At 40.0% G+C, this 23,781-nt stretch overlaps 2 protein-coding genes across 2 annotated transcripts; both read right to left on the bottom strand.

The window, feature by feature from the left end:
• Positions 1-8,620: 8,620 nt before the first annotated feature.
• Positions 8,621-10,303, bottom strand: LOC133779349 (uncharacterized). The gene is made up of 3 exons (XM_062219319.1): positions 9,628-10,303; positions 9,415-9,509; positions 8,621-9,319 (listed from the first exon to the last, which is right to left on the bottom strand). The coding sequence occupies exons 1-3, from the start codon at positions 10,301-10,303 to the stop codon at positions 8,621-8,623; spliced, it is 1,470 nt and encodes a 489-aa protein (XP_062075303.1).
• A 72-nt stretch (positions 10,304-10,375) lies between these two features.
• LOC133779348 (uncharacterized) lies at positions 10,376-12,593 on the bottom strand. The gene is made up of 3 exons (XM_062219318.1): positions 11,989-12,593; positions 11,460-11,900; positions 10,376-11,207 (listed from the first exon to the last, which is right to left on the bottom strand). The coding sequence occupies exons 1-3, from the start codon at positions 12,591-12,593 to the stop codon at positions 10,376-10,378; spliced, it is 1,878 nt and encodes a 625-aa protein (XP_062075302.1).
• Between the last annotated feature and the right edge of the window lie 11,188 nt (positions 12,594-23,781).

Below are 23,781 nucleotides of genomic sequence, written 5' to 3'. Positions count from 1 at the left end.
AGACTTAGCTTCCAAGTTTCCTTGGTGTTCTTGAGGGTGAATATTGAGAGAAAACTTTGAGATAGTTTTCAAAAAAGATGTTAGTGAATAAGAGAGGGAGAGTGGTCGGTTCTTAGGGTTAGAATTGCTCACAAAACACTTGAGTGCTTTTCTACCCACTTGCACACTTGATTTCTTAATTAAATGGGTTTTAAACTTAATAAAATTGGGTATACACAACTCTAAAACACCACATGGTCGGCCAACCTTTTCATTCTGTCTATGTTTTATATATTTTTATTTTTATTTTTTTATAAAGGTCAATAATTAATTCATGAGAAGAAAAGTCCAAATTGACTTTTGATACCTTTTTCACTCTTATTAAGTTTTAAATCACAAAACTTAATATTAAATAATTAAGTTAAATGTCTCACACATTTAATTTAATTAATCACACTATAAAATTTAACCTAAGGTCCATTCATGGAATAAAATTCCCCATTTCGGTAAAATTAGGCATTTAAACCAAAAATGCCCTAAAATTTCCTTTTTTCCTTAGGTTTATTATTTTAGACCAAACTTTAACTTTTATGAATGTGTTTTATGCCCAAAGCATATTTGCCATAGCTTTTCATTTTATTTTCTGAGATTTTTACCCGATCAAGGTTTTTGTGTAGGCCTAGGACCGAAAGTCTTATCTTGACTTTAAAATAAAAAAATTCATAATTTTGCTAGCAATAACTCATGGAATAATTTCCAAACAAATATAATATTATTTAAAATAATATTCTTTACTCGTGGACAAAAATCCCGACCCGAGTCGTTTTAAGGTACCCGAAAATACAAGACTTTACAATACCTACAATTTATAAAGGTTTCGTCCTCGAAACTTAAACCAAATGAGGATACAGCTCCCTCATCTTTTCTTCTTTTTCCCAGGTAGCCTCTTCAATTCCATGGTTACACCACTACACCTTTACCAACGGCACCGTCTTGTTCCTCAACACTTTTTCCTTTCGGTCTAGTATCATAACCGGTTTATCCTCATAGACTAGTTGAGGATCCACGCTCAACTGCTCATAGTTGATTATGTGCGAGGGATCGTGCATGTATTTTCTCAACAAGGATACATGGAACACGTCATGCACCTTAGACAAGGCGGGCGGAAGAGCTAAACGATAAGCGACTTCCCTGATCCTCTCTATGATTTTGAAAGGTCCAACGAACCTTGGGCTAAGCTTTCCTTTCATCCCGAACCGCATAGCCCCTCGCAGTGGAGCTACCTTCAGCAGCACATTATCACCAACCTCAAACAACAGGGGTCTCCTGTGTCGGTCGACATATTTGCGTTGTCGATCAACCAAAGTTTGCAAGCGTTGCTTTATCTGTCGGATGTCCTCGGTAATCTGATCAACCTCATCCGATCCGAGAAACTTTCTTTCACCAGTCTTGTGCCAATGAATTGGAGATCGGCATTTCCTTCCATACAAAGCCTCATACGAAGCCAACTTGACGGAATCATGATAGCTATTATTGTAACCGAACTCTATCAGTGGAAGCTTCTCATTCCAGGACCCTTGAAAATCGAGCACGCATGCTCTTAGCATATCTTCCAGGGTCTGAATTGTTCATTCGCTTTCACCGTCTGTTTGCTGGTGGAAAGAAGTGCTGAACTTCAGTTTAGTACCCAACCTCGTTTGGATTCTATTCCAGAATGTCGAGGTAAAACATTTGTCGTGATCTGATATGATGGAGTTGGGTACACCATGCAGTCTCATTATTTCTGCAATGTAAATATCTACTAACTTATGTGCCCTATAAGTTACCTTGATCGGCAAGAAATAGAAGACATAGTCAGCCTATCTACAATAACCCAAATCGCTTCGTGCCCCTTGGGATTGGTTGGTAGACCTGTAACAAAGTCCATAGTGACAATCTCCCACTTCCATTCTAGAATTTCTAAGGGTTGTAACAATCCGGCTGCCCATTAATGCTCGGCCTTTGTTTGCTGACAAGTCAAGCAGTGTGCCACATATTCTGCCGTCTCATTTTTCATTCCAGGCCACCAAAAGTACTTCTTCAAGTCTTGGTACATTTTTGTGGTACCTGGATGCATGACATTAGGAGCATTATGTCCCTCGAAAAAGATCTGCTTCTTGATCTCGTCATTGTCTCGAACACATATTCTGCCCTTAAACCTCAATACTCGATCTTCGAAGATATGTAATCCTGGTCGCCCCTCGTTCCTCACTTCGTGCATTAATCCTTGAACCCAAGGATCGACTAACTGCCTGCCTTTTATGGCTTCCATAATGGTAGTCTCAATAGAGAGGTTACCAAATTGACCAACTACTATCTCTAAATCCCAAGTAGCAAGGTCAGCTTGTAACTGTGGCAAAATCTCTTTCACTGTCATCATGTAAGCACTTGGTTGTAAACTCAATGCATCTGGCACCTTGTTTGTTTTTCCTGGGTGGTACAGAATGTCGCAGTCATAGTCGTTAAACAATTCCACCCATCGTCGCTGTCTCATATTTAATTCCTTCTTAGTGAAGAAATACTTTAGGCTTTTGTGATCAGTGTAGATGTTGCAGTGTATCTCGTACAGGTAGTGCCTCCATATTTTTAGTGCAAAAACAACTGCTGCAAGCTCCAGGTCATGAGTGGGATAGTTCTTCTCATAATTCTTTAGCTGTCAAGATGCATAAGAAAATACTTTTTCGTGCTGCATCAGCACTGCTCCCAACCCTCGGCCTGAGGCGTTGCTAGAAATAGTATATCCCTCTGTGCCATTAGGGATTGTTAGCATTGGGGCAGTCATCAGTCTTGTTTTCAGCTCCTGAAAACTCTTCTCACACTTGTCAGTCCATTCATATTTGATGTTTTTGCGAGTGAGGGCAGTCATTGGTGCGGCTATTTTGGAAAATACTTCCACAAATCACCAGTATTATCCTGCTAACCCAAGAAAAGTTCTAACCTCATGAGCATTTTTCAGATTTTTCCACTATCTAACAGCTTCTATTTTTGCGGGATCTACTGAAATTTGGTCTCCCGACACTATGTGCTCCTGAAAACTCACTTTCTCTAGCCGAAATTCACACTACGAAAACTTAGCGTAAAGCTTTTCGCCTCGCAGATACTGGAGGACCAGTTCCAAATGTGTTGCATGCTTTTCTTGGCTTTTTGAGTATATTAGAATATCGTCAATGAACACGATGACAAACTTATCCAAATACTCACAAAACACTCGATTCATGAGATCCATGAATGCTCCAGGCTCATTGGTTAATCCAAACGACATCACTAAGGCCGTCTTTGGTATATCTGTCTCCTTAACCTTGAGCTGATGATAGCCTGATCGCAGGTCTATTTTGGAAAATACTAACGCTCCTTGTAGTTAATCGAAAAGATCGTCAATCGTCAGGAATGGATATCGGTTCTTGATTGTCACTTTGTTAAACTTCCGATAGTCAATGCACATTCTCATCGTGCCGTCTTTCTTCTTAACGAATAAGATCGCGAAGAATGGTTTGGCCTTATGAACTTCTTGTCCAGTAACTCTTGCAGTTGTGACTGCAACTCCTTGAGTTCAGCTGGTGCCATTCTGTAAGGAGTCTTTGAGATCGGTGCAGTTCCCGGAATTAACTGTATTTCAAACACAATCTCTCGGTCTGGTGGAATCCCTGGGAGATCTTCAGGAAATACATCAGAAAACTTGCACACAACCGGTACATCCGATGGTTGTTGACTCGTTTCTTTATCCTTATCCACTATGTTTGCCAGGAAACCGATGCACCCGTCACTCAACATTTTTCTCGCCTTTATCGTAGAAATCATGGGACACTTATTTTATCTTGACGTACCCTTGAACTCGAATGGTTCTTCTCCTGCTGGGGTGAAGACCACTTTTCTACGCTTGCAATTGATAACAACTCCATATTTGGTTAACCAATCCATCCCAAATATGACATCGTATTCATGTAGATCCAAGACTAATAGATCCACCGTCAACTCATGATTTTCAACCCAAACTGGCATGACTCTAACCCATGTCCGCACCAGCATATCCTCTCCCGAAGACAAGGATACCCCACAAATAACATGCATAGGCTCAGGATTTCTATTTAATTTTTCCAAAAAGGATGCAGATACAAAAGAATGTGATGCACCAATATCCATTAATGCATATGCTGAGGTTTGGTAGATAGAAATCTGACCTGACACCATATCAGATGGGCCAGCTCCTTTGTCGCTTTGTGTAAGCGCATAAACTCAAGGCAGAGCTCTAATTTGTCTTTGTTGGTCATTTCCATGGCCCTTCGCTGGCATTCGACAATCCTTAGCAAAGTGCCCTGGCATTCCACAGTTAAAACATACTCCGCACTCACCCTGATGGCATCAGTTAGACTTGTTGCGTAGTGGCCATTGTTTAAACTCACGTCTTCGCTGTTTGTTGTGACTAGCCATTGCTTGATCGGTAGGTCCCCCTTTTCTTTTGTTATTTCCGCCAAAAATCGGTCTTGTGCCTCTTGGATTGTTTGTTTGCCTTGAGTTCTGGTCGAACCTCGAGTTGAACCTTCCCATTAGGCCATTCTGATTGGCCTGAAACTGTCTGGGATTGTTGGGAGTGTACCTCCTGTCTTCATTCTTCTGTGGATCTGGCTTGTCTAACATGACCCAAGACTCTTGGTGAAGAGCCCATTCCACAGCTTCAGTATACATCTTCGGGCCATTTCTACCAGTGTCTACACACCTGGCAATATCTCTGCGTAGGCCCTTCATAAAACTCCAGGTCTTATTCTCTTCAGTGCTCACCTGGTTCTTCATGAACCTAGACTGTTGGTCAAATTTTTGAACGTAGTCTTGCACGCTCAATGTTCCCTGGATCAGATTAGTTAACTCACTGACTTTGTGGTCTATCACTGCCTTACTAAAGTACTTGCCATTGAACAAGGTCAAGAACTCTAGCCATTCCATCTCTGCAACGTTATGCCCTTTCTTGGCTGCGTCCCACCAGATGCGAGCATCTTTTCTCAGCATATAGGTCACACAGACTACCTTCTCTCTCTCAGTAGTTCCAATGAAGTCGAAGATTCTTTCCAAAATACTAATCCATTCCTTTGCCATTGAAGGGTCACTGCTCCCCTCGAATATAGGTGGATTCTATTTGCCGACCCTTTCTGATATAGGTTTTGCTCGGGCAGCTCTTGGCGCTTCTACTGGCTATACAGGTTGCTCAATGATAACCTGCGGGCCAAGGTTTTGTTCTTCATTGTTTCCAGGGGGTGCTTCGTTGTTCTGAGCATTATTGGGTGGCATGGGGAGTCCTCCCAAAAGTGTGTTAAATCTTTCAGCTTGGAGGGCATCCTCCTGTCTCTTTTTCCCTCTTTCTATTTGGGCTCCATGCATCTGCACTAGCCTTTGCAGATTGTTCATCTGCTCAGCTATCTCGACAACTCTAGCAGCTTGGTTTGGAGCTCTAGTAGCAGGCGCGTTCTGAGCTCTATCAGCAGGTGCGGCCTGGCCTCGGCTAGCAACACCCCTTCCTCTTTGAGATGTTGTCCTTGCCATTTGTTTGCTTTCAAAACAAATGCTCCTAAGCGCATAAGGACGAGAAGTTAATATTGACACAGATAGTTAATCAACCTAACTAAGCACACTAAAAATATCAAGCACAACAAGAAATCAACACTTTTTTAACAAAAGTTAGCAAGTTCATTTCATAACCTATACCATATACAACAACGTTTTAAGTTTGGGTCGGCCAGTCTAAGGGATTTACAAAATTATCCCTAAAAAAATGGACTTATATCCCTGCTTCGAGTTTCAAATTTCTCTAATCATATACAAGGTAGGTACATATTTCAAAAGTAGGTGGGTTTCTAACAACTATGCAGCTCCTAAAACCTAGTAGGTATCGCTGTCGACGGCCATATCAGGACCTCCATCTGGATCCTCCTCGGGATCTTCCTCAGTCTGGTCCATCACAGGGTAACCGATCTCAAGTATATCGACCATAATCTACAATTTAAAGAATCGAGGTGAATAAAAAAGAAAACAACACAGTAAAGGAAGAGATAGTACTTACAGCGAGTGCCGGTCTATCTTTGCGAAATGTACATGTGGGTTGTCTACAGAACCGGCTCAACTCGATCTCTGATACCAACTGTAATGACCCAGATTTTCAAGACTCGATAATCCGAAAATATAAATATTTTCATTTAACAAAATGTCTCAAAAACCCGTATAAAGAAAACTTCTTAAAAAGTCGTATGGCCATACTTAACATTTAGTTACAAACATATTTTATAAAGAGTAGAGTGAGCCTAGTTTAGGAAAATTACACAACATTTTCAAAAATAAAACGGCTTCCCAAAAGTTCGGTCCACATGTACATTTGAAAGGTAGACTCCAGCGCTCACTGCTCTGCCTTGCCCTAGCTCTTACCTACAACATGAAGCAACTAGGTAAGCGAAAATGCTTAGTAAGTTCAACCTGCAAAAAAAAGCATGTAGAGGATTAGGGTTCCGAATCCATCCGGACCCTACACAATCAATTTAAAGAACGCAATGCGTCCTGGAAAACTTATGGTCATGCCTGATAACCAATGGTAAATTATTTCCTATAAACAGATAAAATCCTGCACTCAGAAAATTCCAGAATAATCAGATATATTATATCGCAACTAATTCTTCTCAACAATTATATCCCTGCACTCAGAAAATCCCAGAGCAAGTAGATATATTATTTCACAACTATATCTTATCAACAAATATATCCCTGCACTCAGAAAATCCCTGAGCAAGCAGATATATCATATCACAATATAATTCGAGACCAACGCTCGACAATTTCCAACAATTCAGGCGTAATGCACCCTCCAACATAATTGCCTATCTTTAAGAGAGAACCGACTCTCAATACTAAGATCTAGCCAATAAATATCTCCATCAAGAGTAACTATTGTGTTACCTAGGGCATCACTACTTATCAAATAGTGAAATCGACTTTACACGGATTTATAGAGACTTCTATGCTAATCAGTGATGCTGGTGAGAAGTTACCCCTAGGGTGTTCAGCATCACTCAATCTGGCAACCCCTAGTATCTCTAGGCACTCTCACTGAATGGCCAATATTCACGGCTGTTATTTGGGAATAACTTCTCAGAGCACTTGCTCGGTTTCTAACCATTCACTGATTAAGTAAGCATGAGGGCCCCTTGGCCCCATTTGTTTTGGCGCCCCTAGGTTTAACCAACTAATCGTCACCTCTTGACCACTAGTCCCAGTAATGAGCCGAACATAATAAAATCAAGCAGTGTGACGGGGATCAGCCGTCTAGGATATGAAGGATATCTACCGTTCATATTTTCTAAATCAGCACTCACTAGACTAACGTCTCTAAGCAACTTTCTACGACAGTCTATATATGTGCATGTGTCCCTATAACATACAAGACAATAATCGTTTCATGTTGCAGCCATACAATATAAGTTGACTTACTTGGAGTCCTTAGCGCTCAATAGGTTTTCACCCTCCAACGTTTAGTCTAGTTATGCTTAGCCAATATTATAGTTATCCATACTGTATACTCGGATTAATTATGGCACATAATTCATTATTATTATTTTGGGCAGTTTGGTCATTTTCAAAATCATTTGTAAGGATTTATGATCTTTATTTGGTTTTAAACCCATTAAGGAAATTCATACAAATATATTTGAGACTACACTCTAAGTCTCGGGGAGACCTATCCTAAGGTCTCGATACCTATGCTCGGATATATCACAATGGTATTTTCCCACAATCTGTTAAAAATCTTATTCTTTCAAGGTATCGCTATTAACCCGCACTTTCGACAAGTAGGTTAAATTATGTAAGATTTTATCCGGGATTATATCAAGAAAATAATAAAAAATTCCTGAATTATTTTTAAAGAAAATACACTCTTAATTTTTTCCTTTTATTTTTCTTAAGGTTTTAATCTAAAAACTGTTTTTAAGAAAATTGCCTAATTTGTCTTAATTAGGAAAACCATTAAAAATTTCCCATCTTGACTAGTTAATTTTCCAAAATCAATCAATCAATTTTACTTACTAGAAAAATAATTTATTTAATTATTTTCTCAAAATATAGGGTTTTAAACCCTTTTTTAATTTATTAACTATTAATAAATTAAATATTTTATTTTTAAAAAGAATAAAAATAATTCACACTAAACTCAAAGTGGTAATTTTAGTGAAAATATGTTTTCAAGACTTACCAATTTATATCTTCAAATAAGTAAAATTTTACTTTTTACCTTAAGTTCCAAAATCTCATTTTTAGAATAAGTGTGAAAAACCTATTTTCACATTTTTAACTAAATAATTTGTTAGTTCATAACTTGAAATTTAGTTACCCAATTGTTACCAAAATATCCCAATTGCATTTTTGGTATGCCATTTAGGTCTTTGTAAAATCTTAGGTCAAAATGAGCATTTTTGATTGGTGAAATCATTTTCCAAAAATGAGGTAAAAATGACATTATTTTTTTTTTATGAAAAGGATATATATTGCACCAAAACAAACAACTACAAGCAGTACAAAAAACAGAACAAAACAGCTGCTACATCAGCCGAAACAGACAACTACAAACAGCTTACATATTATCAACTAGAGAAGCTAAAAAACAATTTTGTCTAAGAATTTTCTGACTCAGCCGGTCAAACAATCTGTACTTCACTGCCAGCTTAATCCTCCTCACAATATTCCAGGGGGTATAAGAACAACCCGAAAAAATGCAAGAATTCCTGTTATACCAAACTCCATAAACTGTAGCAGCCAACACAGCAATAAAAAATCTATGCAAAACACTCCTAGGCTTCCTGTTAAGCCAATCCTTCCAGCCAGCAAAATGAACTGGCCATATACCAGATCCTAACCACCCCTTGAGCAAAAACCAGACTTGCTGAGAAAACCAGCAGCCAAAGAACAAGTGCTGATGCGATTCCTCCTCTTGCTCACAAACCGGACACATCACAGAGACTCCAGCCACATGGCACCTCACTAAGTTATCCCTAGTCAAAAGATGACCCAAAACTGACTGCCACAAGATGAACCTATGCTTAGGGACCGAAAAACAACACCAAACAGCCTTAGCAAAATCAGCTGGTTGTCTTTGCAGAAAGCTGTGCAACAGAACTTTCAGCCTAAGAGAACCATTCATAGTTGCACTAGACAGCTTTGCTTCAGAAATAAAATCCCTTAGATAACAGAGTTTACGCCAATACCAACTCACATCAGCTTTAAGCTTGTAAGACCAAAAAGATTGACCTTTGAGATAAATTCCATCAATCCACTTTACCCATAACAAATCTTGCTTAGAGGATAAGGCACAAATGAATTTAGCCAAGAGAACTTTATTCCAAATAGCACCTTCCATAAATCCCAGACCTCCAAGAGATTTAGGGAGACAAACTTGGGCCCAAGATGTACAATGAAGTTTGCTACGAGAATTAGAAGAGCCCCACAGAAAATTCCTACATCACCTGTCAATCTCATTAATAACACTAATAGGCAGCAAGAAAACATGCATCCAATAATTACGGATGCTAAGCAAAGCTGAAAAAATCAACTGAGTTCGCCCCGCGAACGATAGGTATCTACTCGCCCACATGTGAAGTTTAGTCTGAATTTTCTTGATGATAACCCCACAATCAGCAGCTTGCCATTTCGTAGGTCTCAAAGAGAAACCCAGGTATTTCAAGGGGAAAGTACCCTCTCCAAGAGCAACAAGATTCAAAATATTCTGCTTCACCTCAGCTGCCACACCCCCTAAGAAAATTTGAGATTTATTCAAGTTAACAGCCAGCCCGGAGCTGTTAAAGAAACCCATAAAGCCCTCAAACAGCAGCTGAACAGAGCGATAATTGCCCTTACAAAATAAAATCAGGTCGTCCGCGAAGCAAATATTCACTAAGTGTAAATGCTTGCACAAAGGGTGAAATCTAAACTCTCTATGATTGGCAACCTGTTTAAGGAGTCTAGTAAGATACTCCATAACCAGAACAAACAAAAGAGGAGAAATAGGGTCCCCCTGTCTTAAACCGTTCCGCCCCTCAAAGCAGCCCTGCAACCGCCCATTCATAAGAAGGATATAAGAGGAATCCGCCAAACACACCATGATCCACTTAATAACCTTCTTAGGGAAACAAAAAGCAGATAGAATCTCTTCCAAAAACCCCCAATCTACAGAATCATAGGCCTTACTGATGTCGATCTTTAACAAGCACTGGGGAGATATATTCTTTCTAGAGTACCCATGAAGCAAATCCTGAAGCATCAAAATATTATGAGCCAGTTGACGATTTTTAACAAAAGCACCCCGATTTTGGTCTATAAGAGTCGGAAGAATTTAAGCCAAACGAGAGCAAATCATCTTAGAGATGCACTTATACAGAGTATTGCAGCAAGCAATGGGACGAAAATCAGAGGCTACAGAGGGAGAGTCTACTTTAGGAATGAGAGTGAGAATAGTTCTATTTAACTCAGTAGGAATCTTACCAGTTGTAAAAAATAGCAAAATCACATCAGAAACTTCAGCACCAATATCCCTCCGAAGAGCTTTAAAAAAGCCCGAACCATACCCATCGGGACCCGGACTCTTGATGGAAGGAATACTAAACAGAGCTCTCTTAACATCTTTCCGGGTGAAAGGCTGAGTCAAATTGAGTTGTTGCTCTAGAGATAAAGTATGCCCATGTATAAAACAATTCTGATCAATCTGTCTTGAAGCTAAACTCACCTTACCCATAACTCCTCTAAAGTGATTATAAAAATGATCAATGACCTCTGAATAATTTTCAACAATATGTCCCTCCTCGTTAATAAAACTAGAAATGCGATTTCTCATTTTCTGCTGTTTAAGAGAAGCGTGAAAATACGCCGTATTCTCATCACCAAACCTCAGCCAGTTAATCTTACTCTTCTGACGCAGAAAGCTCTCATAAGAACTGGATTTGATAGCAAAGTCTCTAGCTGCATCAGACTCTTCCTGCTGCAATGAGTCTAAAGAAGGGAACTGCTGCAATCTATATTTGGCCTCTTCTAATCTCTGTTTAGCTGTTGTATACTGTTGAATAACATCCCCAACTTGCTGTTTGTTAAAGCGACTCAAAATAGGAATTAGTCTCTTAAGCTTCAGCAAGACCTTCTGCAACCCGAACCCCCCAGCTGGTTTGAACCAACTATCCAGAACAATACCCCGAAAATCCACATGGGTAGACTAGCAGTTATAATATCTAAAAGGTTTAATCCCAAACTCCTTGAACTGAATGGTCTTGATGAGGCAATAGCAATGGTCAGATAAGGTATCCCACAAAATTCTAGCTTCAGAGTCAGGGAAAAAATCAGACCACTTTTCATTGATAAGAACTCTATCCAATTTAGAATAAATCCTGGTTTCTGGATGTTGATTATTTGACCAAGTAAAAAATGACCTGTTAGACTTTAAATCATTCAATAAGACAGACGCTCTCCATTGTCTACTATCAGCCAATTCCGAGTCAGTGATCTCACGACCCCCTATACGATCACCATAGTCAAATAAAGCATTAAAATCCCCCATAACCAGCCAAGGAGCCACTGAAGCCTGGGGACACACAAGATGAGGCCAAAGCAGTTTTCTTTCTTCCAAAGTATTCCTACCATAAACAAATGACAGCCACGTTTGGTGCATAGAACCTTTTATCCTAACTTCACAATGAACAAGTTGGTCTATGATCTGAATAACATTTACTTGAATAATATCTTCCCTCCAAACTAGAAGAATCCTTCCTTCAACCACCTCATTGCTAAACAACTTCCAACCAGCAAACAGATTCATCATCATCTCCTCAATTTTTTTGTTTTTCATTTTAGTTTCAAGAAAACCACCCAAACTAATTTTATTAACAATACAGAATTCCAACAAGGATCTTTGCTTGTTCCTGTTATTTAGACCCCTGACATTCCAACACAGCACATTACATCCCTCCATTAGAAGATTGAGGATCATGTAAATTCCTTTTTGTAACCATCTCCTTGCTCTCCTGTAAGAGACTAAACTTGTTACCCCTCACTGTCACATTGGCAGCAGTTTTTACCTTAACCCCTCCAACCCTCTTTGGAGTAGACCAAGATAGATCCTGCTCAACAGAAGCATTACCAGTATCCTGAACTGAAAGGTCTCTGCTATCATTACCTGTCTTCAACTCCCGAGTACTAGCCAGAGTACTACCAGTTTTCCCCAGCTGACTATCCTTGCCTGCCATCTGAATGCCAATTGACCCATCCACAAGATCTGCCTCACTCTGAATCTTAGAAACATCAGAATCCTTTATTCCAGCATTAGTGACTACCTGTTTAGGCTTCCATTGAACCTCCTGAGACCTTTTGCAATTAGAGGCACCATGACCCAAGTTCTTACAACAGGAACAACGAGTGGGCAACCATTCGAAATCTATAGGTTGCTCCATCAACTGGCCTTTCTCATTTAAAAAACTAATACACTGGGGAATTTTATCAGATATTTCAACATCTACAAGAACTCTGGCAAATTTCACCATAGATTTGTCCTTGGTTACCTTATCCATCATCATAGGTTTACCTATAGTACTAACTAGGGCACTTAGAGTTTTAAGTCCCCAATATTGGAGACCTAAATCTGGCAACCTTACCCAGACCGGCACTGACTTTACCAATCGCACTTTATCCAAATCTGTCGACCATGGCCTTAGTAAATTGGCTTCCTGTCAAAATGAACAACACCAGCTTCCAAAACCAAATCTCTAGTAGCTTCATCCATGAATTTAACAAGTGTGTATCCTCCATTCATGCGTGCTATTCTCTCTATACCCAGCTTACCCCACATACGATTGATGAATCCTTCAAACACAGATAATGGAGGGTTGGCAACCAAGACTACACAGACCATAGCTGATTGCCAAAAAGAAGCCTCCACTTCTATCTCCTCTTTATCAACTTGAGCAATTAATTGACCATCACGAATCAAGGGTTCCTCATAATTGAGTCGAACACCCCCCCTTGCAGCAAACGTGTCTTGAAACCGTGACCATTTATCTTTAGCTAGTTCCTGAAAATCTTGTTCTTCGGCTTCCACCGCCCACGACCTTGACTCAACGTTAACTTCAACCTTGGTCTGACTACCGGGGACCTGAGAGAGATCCTTCCCCGCCTCCTGGAAATTATCAACCGTATCTGCAAAAACTTCCTCAACATGTTCTCCAATCGCTTCATCTTCAACCTCCACCCGCTCTTGATTAACTCTTCCTGCACTGATCGCTGACGGAGAAGCTTTAGATCCAGGCTTCTGATTGATTCGCTTGCGCCTCGCCATCGGGAGCAAGAAACCAGTCGCACGCCTGTCCAATTAGAGAGATAAATGACATTATTTTCAATTCCTTATTTTTTCCAAAATTTGAGAGTTAATAATTTTCAAACCGTTCAATATTTTCTTACAAAACTTTTACAGTGGAATACTATGTTATGCCAAAAATATGCCCACAAATTTTAGAAAAAACTACATTCATTTTCCCTATACAGTGGCTTTCCAAACTTGGTTCCGAAAATAAGAATATGAAAAAACAGTTTTTTACCTAAACTTTGAAATAGCATAATTTACTCATTTCTAAACATTTTTTATTGTTTCAAAAGCTCAATTTTATGCACTCAATCTGAACAACATCACAGTACAATTTAATTTTACAAAAATCAATATAATGTGGCTGCTTGACCCCTTGGAATTCATAGCTCAAAACATGTTTTGTTTTAGGGTTTCCTACAAAACACTTGGGGGTTTTGGTTCCTATTTTCGAAAATCAATACACAAGCATCATAAAAATTATAAAATAACTACCATAACCTTATTACATCAACAATAAGAAACTTTAAGCATTAAATATACAAAATAATGCTTAAAACTAAAAACCCTACAACAAAATCATAAAAAGTAAACTTCTTACCTCTTTGGTCTTCTTGCTTAAGGTGTGGATCTTCCTACTAGCTTTGGCTCCTTCAAAACCTTTCAAAAACCCTAACCAACTTCCCCCAACAACATAGTTAATTAGCTATTTGAAACTCTATGATTAAAACTTGACAAAAGTCTAGATTAATGAAACTTTACCTTAGGGAAAACCCTTCCTAGATCAAGACTTAGCTTCCATGTTTGCTTGGTGTTCTTGAGGTTGAATATTGAGAGAAAACTTTGAGAGGGTTTTCAAAAAAGATGATAGTGAATGAGAGAGGGAGAGTGATCGGTTCGTAGGGTTAGAATTGCTCACAAAACTCTTCAAAATATCACAAAACACATGAGTGCTTTTCTACCCACTTGTCCACTTGACTTCTTAATTAAATCAGATATAAACTTAATAAAATTGGGTTCACGCAACTCTACAAAACAACATGGCCGGCCACCCTTTTCATTCTATATATGTTTTATATATTTTTATTTTTATTTATTTTTTTATAAAGGTGAATAATTTATTCATGAGAAGAAAAGTCCAAATTGACTTTTGATACATTTTTCACTCTTATTAAGTTTTAAATCACAAAAATTAATATTAAATAACTAAATTAAATGTCTCACACATTTAATTTAATTAATCACATTATAAAATTTAACCTAAGGTCTATTCATGTAATAAAATTCCTTATTTTGGTAAAATTAGGCATTTAACACAAAAAGCCATAAAATTTCCATTTTTCCTTAGGTTTATTATTTTTTACCAAACTTCATTTTATTTTATTTTATGCCCAAAATATATTTTCCATAGCTTTTCATTTTATTTTCCTAGATTTTTACCCGATCAGGGTTTTTGTGTCGGCCGAGGACCGAAAGTCTTGACTTTTAAATCACAAAATTCATAATTTGGCTTGCAATAACTCATGCAATAATTTCCAAACAAATATAATATTATTTAAAATAATATTCTTAAATCGGGGACAAAAATCCCGACCCGAGTCATTTTAAGGTGCCCGAAAATACAGGATGTTACAATACCTACAATTTATAAAGGTTTCGTCCTCAAATCTTAAAACAAATGATGATACAGCTCCCTGATCTTGTCTTCTGTTTCCCAGGTTGCCTCTTCAATGCCATGGTTACACCACTACACCTTTACCAACGACATTGTCTTGTTCCTCAACATTTTTTCCTTTCAGTCTAGTATCATAACCGGTTTCTCCTTATAGACGAGTTGAGGATCCACCCTCAGCTGCTCATAGTTGATTACATGAAAGGCATCATGCATGTATTTTCTCAACAAGGATACATGGAACACGTCATGCACCTTAGACAAGGCGAGTGGAAGAGCTACACTATAAGCTACTTCCTCGATCCTCTCTATGATTTCGAAAGGTCCAATGAACCTTGGGCTAGATTTCCTTTCTTCCCGAACCGCATAGCCTTTCGCTGTGGTGCTACCTTCAGCAGCACATTATCACCAACCTCAAACACTAGGGGTCTCCTGCGTCAGTCAGCATATTTGCGTTGTCAATCAACCAAAGTTTGCAAGCGTTGCCTTTTCTGTCGGATGTCCTTGATAATCTGATCATCCTCGTCCGATCCAAGAAACTTTGTTTCACTGGACTCATGCCAATGAATCGAAGATCAGCATTTGATTCCGTACAAAGCCTCATACGGAGCCATCTTGATGGAATCATGATAGCTATTATTGTGAGAGAACTCTATCAGTGGAAGCTTCTCATTCCAGGACCTTTGAAAATCAAGCACGCATGGTCTTAGCATATCTTCCAGGGTTTGAATTGTTCATTCGCTTTGTCCGTCTGTTTGTAGGTGAAAAGAAGTGTTGAAATTCAATTTAGTATCCAACCTCATTTGGACTCTATTTCAGAATGTCGAGGTAAAAAGTCTGTCGCAATCTGATACGATGGAGTTGGGTAAACCATGCAGTCTCATTATTTTTGCAATGTAAATATCTGGTAACTTATGTGCCCTATAAGTTACCTTGATCGGCAAGAAGTGAGCAGACATAGTTAGCCTATCTACGATAACCCAAATGGCATCGTGCCCCTTGGGAGTGGTTGGTAGACCTGTAACAAAGTCCATAGTGACCATCTCCCACTTCCATTCTGGAATTTCTAAGGGTTGGAACAATCCGGCTGGCCATTAATCTCGGCCTTTGTCTGCTGACAAGTCAAGCAGTGTGCCATATATTCTGCCAACTCCTTTTTCATTCCAGGCAACCAAAAGTACTTCTTCAAGTCTTGGTACATTTTTGTGGTACCTGGATGCATGACATTAGGAGCATTATGTCCCTCGAAAAAGATCTGCTTCTTGATCTCGTCATCGTCTCGAACACATATTCTACCCTTAAACCCCAATATTCCATCTTCGAAGATATGTAATCCTGGTCGCCCCCCGTTCCTCACTTCGTTCATTAATCCTTGAACCCAAGGATCGACTAACTGCCTGCCTTTTATGGCTTCCATAATGGTAGGCTCAATAAAGAGGTTAGCCAATTGACCAACTACTATCTCTAAATCCCAGGTAGCAAGGTCGGCTTGTGACTGTGGCAAAATCTCTTTCACTGTCTTCACGTAAGCACTTGGTTGTAGACTCAATGCATCTGCCACCTTGTTTGCTTTTCCTGGGTGGTACAGAATGTCGCAGTCATAGTCGTTTAACAGTTCCAACCATCGTCACTGTCTCATATTTAATTCCTTCTGAGTGAAGAAATACTTCAGGCTTTTGTGATAAGTGTAGATGTCGCAGTGTATCCCGTACAGGTAGTGCCTCCATATTTTTAGGGCAAAAACCACTACTGCAAGCTCCAGGTCATGAGTAGGATAGTTCTTCTCATAATTCTTTAGCAGTCGAGAAGCATAAGAAATTACTTTTTCGTGCTGCATCAGCATTAATCCCAACCCTCAGCTTGAGGCGTCACTATAAATAGTATATCCCTCTGTGCCATTAGGGATCGTCAGCACTGGGGCAGTCGTCAATCTTCTTTTCATCTCCTGAAAAACTCTTCTCACACTTGTCAGTCCATTAAAATTTGATGTTTTTCTGGGTGAGGGCAGTCATTGGTGCGGCTATTTTGGAAAATCCTTCCACAAATCGCCGGTAATATCATGCTAACCCAAGAAAACTTCTAACCTCATGAGCATTTTTCGGAGGTTTCCACTGTTTAACAACTTCTATTTTGGTTGGTTCTATTGAAATTCCATCTCCCGACACTATGTGCCCCTGAAAACTCACTTTCTCTAGCCAAAATTGGCACTTAGAAAACTTAGTGTAAAGCTTTTTGTCTCGCAGACACTGGAGGACCAGTTCCAAATGCGTTGCATGCTCTTCTTGGAATTTTGAGTATATTAGAATATCATCAATGAACACGACGACAAACTTATCCATATACTCGCGAAATACTCGATTCATGAGATCCATGAATGCTGCAGGTGCTTTGGTTAGTCCAAAGAACATCACTAAGAACTCGTAGAGACCATAGCACGTTTTGAAGGCCATATTCTGTATATCTGTGTAATGCCCTGGATAGCCGAGACTGTTACACTCTGTGTTTATAAAGGTGCAAGACTCGCTAGTCAAGTCACTTAATTCAAAACGTGCTACTGAAACTATAGTTGTACTACGGTTAAAAGATTTTGGTCTCAAAAGCTGCATTTCTCCTAAATAAACATTTTATTTTTACATGGGATCCCAAAAGTAATAAGTTAAAGACTGTTTACAAAAGATTCAAGGTTTAAATACAGTGATTAGCCATTCTAAGGCAAAACAGACAGTTAAGCATTTCCCGTCCTGTTCCACTCCTCGGCCGTGGTGGCCGAATAGCTGACTATGTACATTCAGCCTCGCAGCTCTCCATCTCAGGGTGGGTCCAACTTGCCTTTGCCTTTACCTGCACCACGTAGCACCCGTGAGCCAAGGCCAAGCAACAAAACACAATAACAGAGCATAATCACTCAACAGACATTCAGATAACTCATATCGCTTAAGCATGTACTCAACAGCCTAAGCATTCATGGTAATCAACTATTCAGCATACCAAAGTATATCATTCCATATCAATAATAAAATCACACATGATAACTAGGGTTCACGCCCTTAGGCCGCACCCTCTATTTATCCCACTGACTCCGACCCTCTTAAACCAAGCTCAGTGAATATTAAGTGTCCTCAGCTACCAGTGGTCTAGCCGCACCCTGTGTGCAAGTATTATTTACGGCACCCTTAGGTCATTTATCACATGTCCCATGGCATAATACCATCAATGACATCATACAGATATAGCGAGCTCTTAGTCCCATCACAAACACATAACCCGGTGCAGTTTTCTTACCTTTAGATTCGCTAGTTTGTTCAATTTGATCCTCAAGCATGATCCTGTCCAAGCCCTAGCGTACACCTAGTCATAGCCATAGATCAGAATCATCACCAAACCTCAAGTCCAAAACCTAGCCTCGGGACCAATCTCGAGTCCTCGGGAAGCCCTAATTCCACCAAACGGGGTGGTGGAATCAAACCCCAAAGCCCCAGGCAAAAACCCTTGAAGATAACCCAAAAACCCCTTTTTGGAAACAGGGTAGCGCTACAGCGCTCTAAGGGGAATGCTGCAGCGCTACAAACAGAGCCTAAAATTCCCCAGACAACATAGCCTAGCACTACAGCGCCCAGTGACTAGCGCTGTAGCGCGAGTCACAGCACAACCCTGCACAACATTTTCTCCTTCGAATTTTCCCGAGTCAAACCTACTCAAAACTCAACCAAACCTCAACCAAACTTCAAAGCAAGCCTCCCAACATCCTGAACTCGTCCCATAAGTCCCAACCACACAAAATTCAATCACATGCACCCCAAATCAAGGAATTTACCATAGCTGGACCTAAAGCTCAGAAACTCAACAAAAACAACAACTGAAAGCACATAACTTGAACTAGAATTCCTTACCTTTGATGGATGAGCCAAACCTAGGTTATTCTCCACACAAGCTTAGCCTTCACCTCCTCAAAGCTTTAGCCTCAACTCCCTAGAATTCCCATAGAATTCTGCTTAGAAAAACCAATTCAACACCCATACCAAAAACTGAATATTAACCTCAAAATCTTACCTCAATTGATGAGCAACCTCAGCTAGTTTCCCCAACCTGATCAAGACCCCAAGTATACAATCTCAGCCTTAAGACCCTTTGGATTCTAGCCTCAAATCTCCAGAGGAAATTGGTGGAGAAGACTCAAACCGTTCTTGAAAAATCACCCTGTTTTTCCTTTCTTTCCTTTCCTTCTTTTCTTTCTTTTCTTCCCTTTCTTTCCTTTAGACTTCCAGCTCTTTCTCCACAATCCACTAAGGCATAAAGCCAAATCAACACTTAACTCCTATCCTTTATAAGCCAAATGACCATAATACCCTCCCATTATCTCTAAGCCTTTAACTCAACCTAGGGGCATTTTGGTGATTACACCCGATTCCCGCTAATTCCTAGAGTGTCTCTAATATTTACCACTTACTTCCCGACATCTAACTAATCACCAACTATATTCCTCATTATCAAAATAGACTCCAATATATTCTCTAAATTCCCATAAATACCCTCAGGCTCAACCCGAGCCGGGTATAAATCCTCGCCGTGACTCTTTCCCAAAATCGCTCACTAGGATCGTGGTCTCGACAATTTATCACAAATATATGCAGTTATGCCTTCGACGGGCCAAAATTGAGATTATGCCATTCTAACCTAATCAGGGCCTACATGCATACTAATACACATAGTCATGCATCACAGATATTCAAATAATCATATAACATGCTTTTAATCATTAAATCACATATAATCCAGTTATGCCCTCCCGACACACTAATCAAGGCCCTTAAGCCTTATTAGAAAATTTCAGTCGTTACAACTATCCCCTCCTAATGAGAATTTCGTCCTCGAAATTTACCTGAATAGCTCGGGATACTGATCCCGCATCGCTGTCTCAAGCTCCCAGGTCGCTTCTTCGACCGTACTATTCCTCCACAACACCTTAACAAGAGGAATTGTCTTATTCCGTAGTACTTTGTCTTTCTGATACAAAATTTGAACTGGTTGCTCCTCATAAGCTAAATCGGTCTGTAACTTCAAGTCTTCATATCTCAACACATGAGTCGCATCCGAGACATACTTCAGAAGCATAGAAACGTGGAATACATCATGGACTTCTGACAATGATGGTGGCAAGGCTAACCTGTAAGCCACCTGACTGATCCTTTCCAGAATCTCAAAAGGTCCAATGAACCTAGGGCTTAGGTTGCCCTTCTTTCCAAATCTCCTCACCCTTCGCAATGGTGAAACTCAGAGAAACACGTGGTCCATAACTTGGAACTCCACGTCTCTACGCTTGGGATCAGCGTAGCTTTTCTGTCTGCTCTGTGAGGCGAGCATCCTAGCTCATATCTTCTCTATAGCTTCACCTGCCTCTGAACCATATCTGGCCCCAAATACTTCTTCTCACCCATCTCATCCCAATAAATGGGTGATCTACACTTCCTCCCATATAACATCTCGTAGGGAGCCACTCCAATCGTTGATTGGTAAATATTATTATACGAAAATTCAATCAACGGGAGATACTTACTCCATGACCCTTCAAAGTCGATCACACATGCTCTGAGCATATCTTCCAACACCTGAATCATCCTCTCAAACTGTCCATTAGTATGAGGATGAAAGGCTGTGCTGAACTTCAACTGAGTTCCCATAGCCTTCTACAAACCACCCCAAAACTTGGAAGTGAAGATGGGATCCCGGTCTGACACTATAGACTTAGGAACCCCATGGAGACGTACGATCTCCCTCACATACAACTCTGCATATTGATCCACATTATATGTCGACCTCATTGGAAGAAAATGGGATGACTTGGTGTATCCATCCACTATCACCCACATCGAGTCATGAAGCCCTACAGTTCTGGGTAAACCTCCCACAAAATCCATTGTAATATCCTCCCATTTCCACTCGAGAATTCCCAAATGCTGAAGCAAACCTGCTGGTCGTTGATGCTCAGCTTTACCCTTCTGACATGTTAAGCATCTGTAACGCCCTACTTCCTTAGAGCCGTTACTAAGTGAGTTTTAAGACAAAACAGTGTACAATGGACTCGCTAACCGAGGTTTTTAAAACAAAAGTGTGACTAATAAAAGTTAAGGCTGTAATCTTTGAAAATGCGTCGTTTCATTAAAACTTCTAGTATTAAACATTTGGGATCCCAAAATAAGTTTTGAAAATTATTTACATCTTGAAATAAGTTTACAGTTGATTAATCATAAAAATCATAGATTATTACAACCATTTTTCGAATAAACCCCCAACCAAAGCAGTCGGGCAGGCCAAACATGTACGCGTCGCTTCACGCTCTCCGTACTCATGGTTGGTTGACTCAGTCTTTGCCCTTACCTGCAACACGGAGCACCCGTGAGCCGAAGCCCAGCAAGAAAACTCATGCAGAACATAACGTATGCAAATATACAGTTAATCATATCAGATAGTCCACAGATAAACAAGTCAACCATTAGACTAAGCAAACACGGCCATGCCGCCCCAGAAGCCTTACCGAAGCTTGGGGTATCGGTCCTCACCGTAAGGATATCACATGTATCCACCGGGCCCTGCCCTGACTATAAGCATCCCATGTGCTAAGTGTTACTTTCGGCCCCACGGCCGTACCTGGCCTACGCCGCACTCAGCCCTTGCCGTTCATTTCATTATAATCATATATAGCATAAATCAAGCAACATTCAAACAAATGCCAATTTATTTAAATCTGCACCCTAACATGTAATACAATATAGGGCCATGCCCGGCAATCATCTCATCATGTAACATGTAATATAGGGCCGTGCCCCGCAATCACACTATGGGCCCATGCCCTATCCTACGGGTGTTATAGTTTTCTTACCTTTCCCTTCAGTAGCTTAGATCACCTGACTCCTTGAGCACGATCCCACTCGAGCCTTAGCGCACACCTAGGCACAAACATAGGTCAAAGTCAACACCGAACCCCAAGTCCGAATACCTAGCCTCGGGACCAATCCCGAGCCCCCGGGAAGTCCTAAATCCCCAAACAAAGTGGCGGAATCGAGCCCCAAACCCTAGGTCAAAATCCCTCATCAAAAACCCAAAATTCACCTCTGTGAACAGTGCAGCGCTACAGCGCTCTAAAGAGGGCGCTGTAGCGCTACAAGCAGAACCACCCCTCCAGAAACAGGGACTAGCGCTACAGCGCCCACTGACTAGCGCTGTAGCGCTAGTTGCAGCCCAGAAAACCCAAAATCGCATTTCTGCGATTTCTTTCAACCAATCTCAACCCAAACTTCCCCAAATCTTTACCAAAATCAAAATCAAGCTTATGAACACTCTCCATTCATCCCAAGCATCCCATATCCTCAAATCCCAAGAAAATTTATCCCAAATCTCAAAATCTACCATGATCAACCCTAAACTCAAAAATTCAGTCAACAACAAGTTAACGGCTTAGAATTCTTACCATTAATGCAAATTTCGACCTTGATTCAACCCTAGGCCTCCTTAGCTTGTTCATCATCAAAGCTTGCCCAGAAATTCCCTAAAATTCCCATCAACTCAGCTCAAAACACAGCTCAAACCATCAAAAACCCTTAAAACTGAAATCTCTAAAACTTACCTCAAAAGTTGATGTGTTCTTGCCAAATCTTCAAGTCTAACCCAAGATCCTTGATGCTCAGCCTACCATTTCTCTCCACTAAGCTTTGCTCCAAGAAAAAATGGAGCGGAATGGTGCAAAAATGCACAAACCGACCCTTGTGAAAACCCCTCTGTTTTCCCTCTTTTCTTTCTTTCCTTTTTCTTTCTTTTCTTTCTTTCTCTCCACAGCCAACACTCTCTAAAAATCCCCCTAAGTGTAAATCCTCATAAATAAATCTCTAAAATCCAAATGACCAAAATGCCCTTCCTATTAATTCTAAACCCTTTTATCCAAGTAGGGCCATTTTAGTCATTTTACCCAATTCCCGCTAATCCTCAAGCGTCTCTAACATTTTCCCGTTGCTTTCCAACACTTGATAAACCACCAAATAAATATTCCCCATCATCAAAATTAATGCCAATAAACTCAACAGACCCTATTTATACCCCAGGCTCGCCCCGAGCCGGGTACAAATTCCCTGTCATGACTTCCCGCTAGCCTGCTCACTGGGATCGCCTCGAGTCACAAATCACAGATACACCCACATACCACAGTGGTCTCAACAATCATCATACATCAATGCAGTTATGCCCAACATGGCCAAAATTACAATTATACCCTTCTAACACGATCCGGGCCTACATGCATACTAATATACATAGTCATGCATCTCAGATAAACAAATAGTCATATAACATGCTTTAAATCATAATCATGCATTTAACTCATTAAAATCACACATAAATCCCATCATGCCCTTCTGGTACGCTAATCAAGGCTCTTAAGCCTTATTAGCTAATTTGGGTCGTTACACTGGGCTCCAGTTATTTTATGTTTTTAGAAATAAATGTTATTTTTTTAAATTTTCAGACTTGAATGGTTATTTTCTTTGTGTTGTTGTTATTAAACCTAGAATCCAACATTTTTATTTTTAAATAATGAGATCTCATTGTCTGTTTAAATTTTAAATAAATATTTTCTCTTAGTGTCTTAAAGTATTTATTGTTTATTATTTTTAAATGGTCTCCCTAAGTAACGTCTCGGGAAATTGGGGCGTTACAGTTACCTATAATTTTCTATGAAATA

The sequence above is a fragment of the Humulus lupulus genome, chromosome 5, assembly GCF_963169125.1.
Source record: "Humulus lupulus chromosome 5, drHumLupu1.1, whole genome shotgun sequence".
NCBI classification, from domain to species: Eukaryota; Viridiplantae; Streptophyta; class Magnoliopsida; order Rosales; family Cannabaceae; genus Humulus; species Humulus lupulus.
Note: the sequence above shows the minus strand (reverse complement) of the source record. Positions and strands in the feature narration are given on the sequence as shown.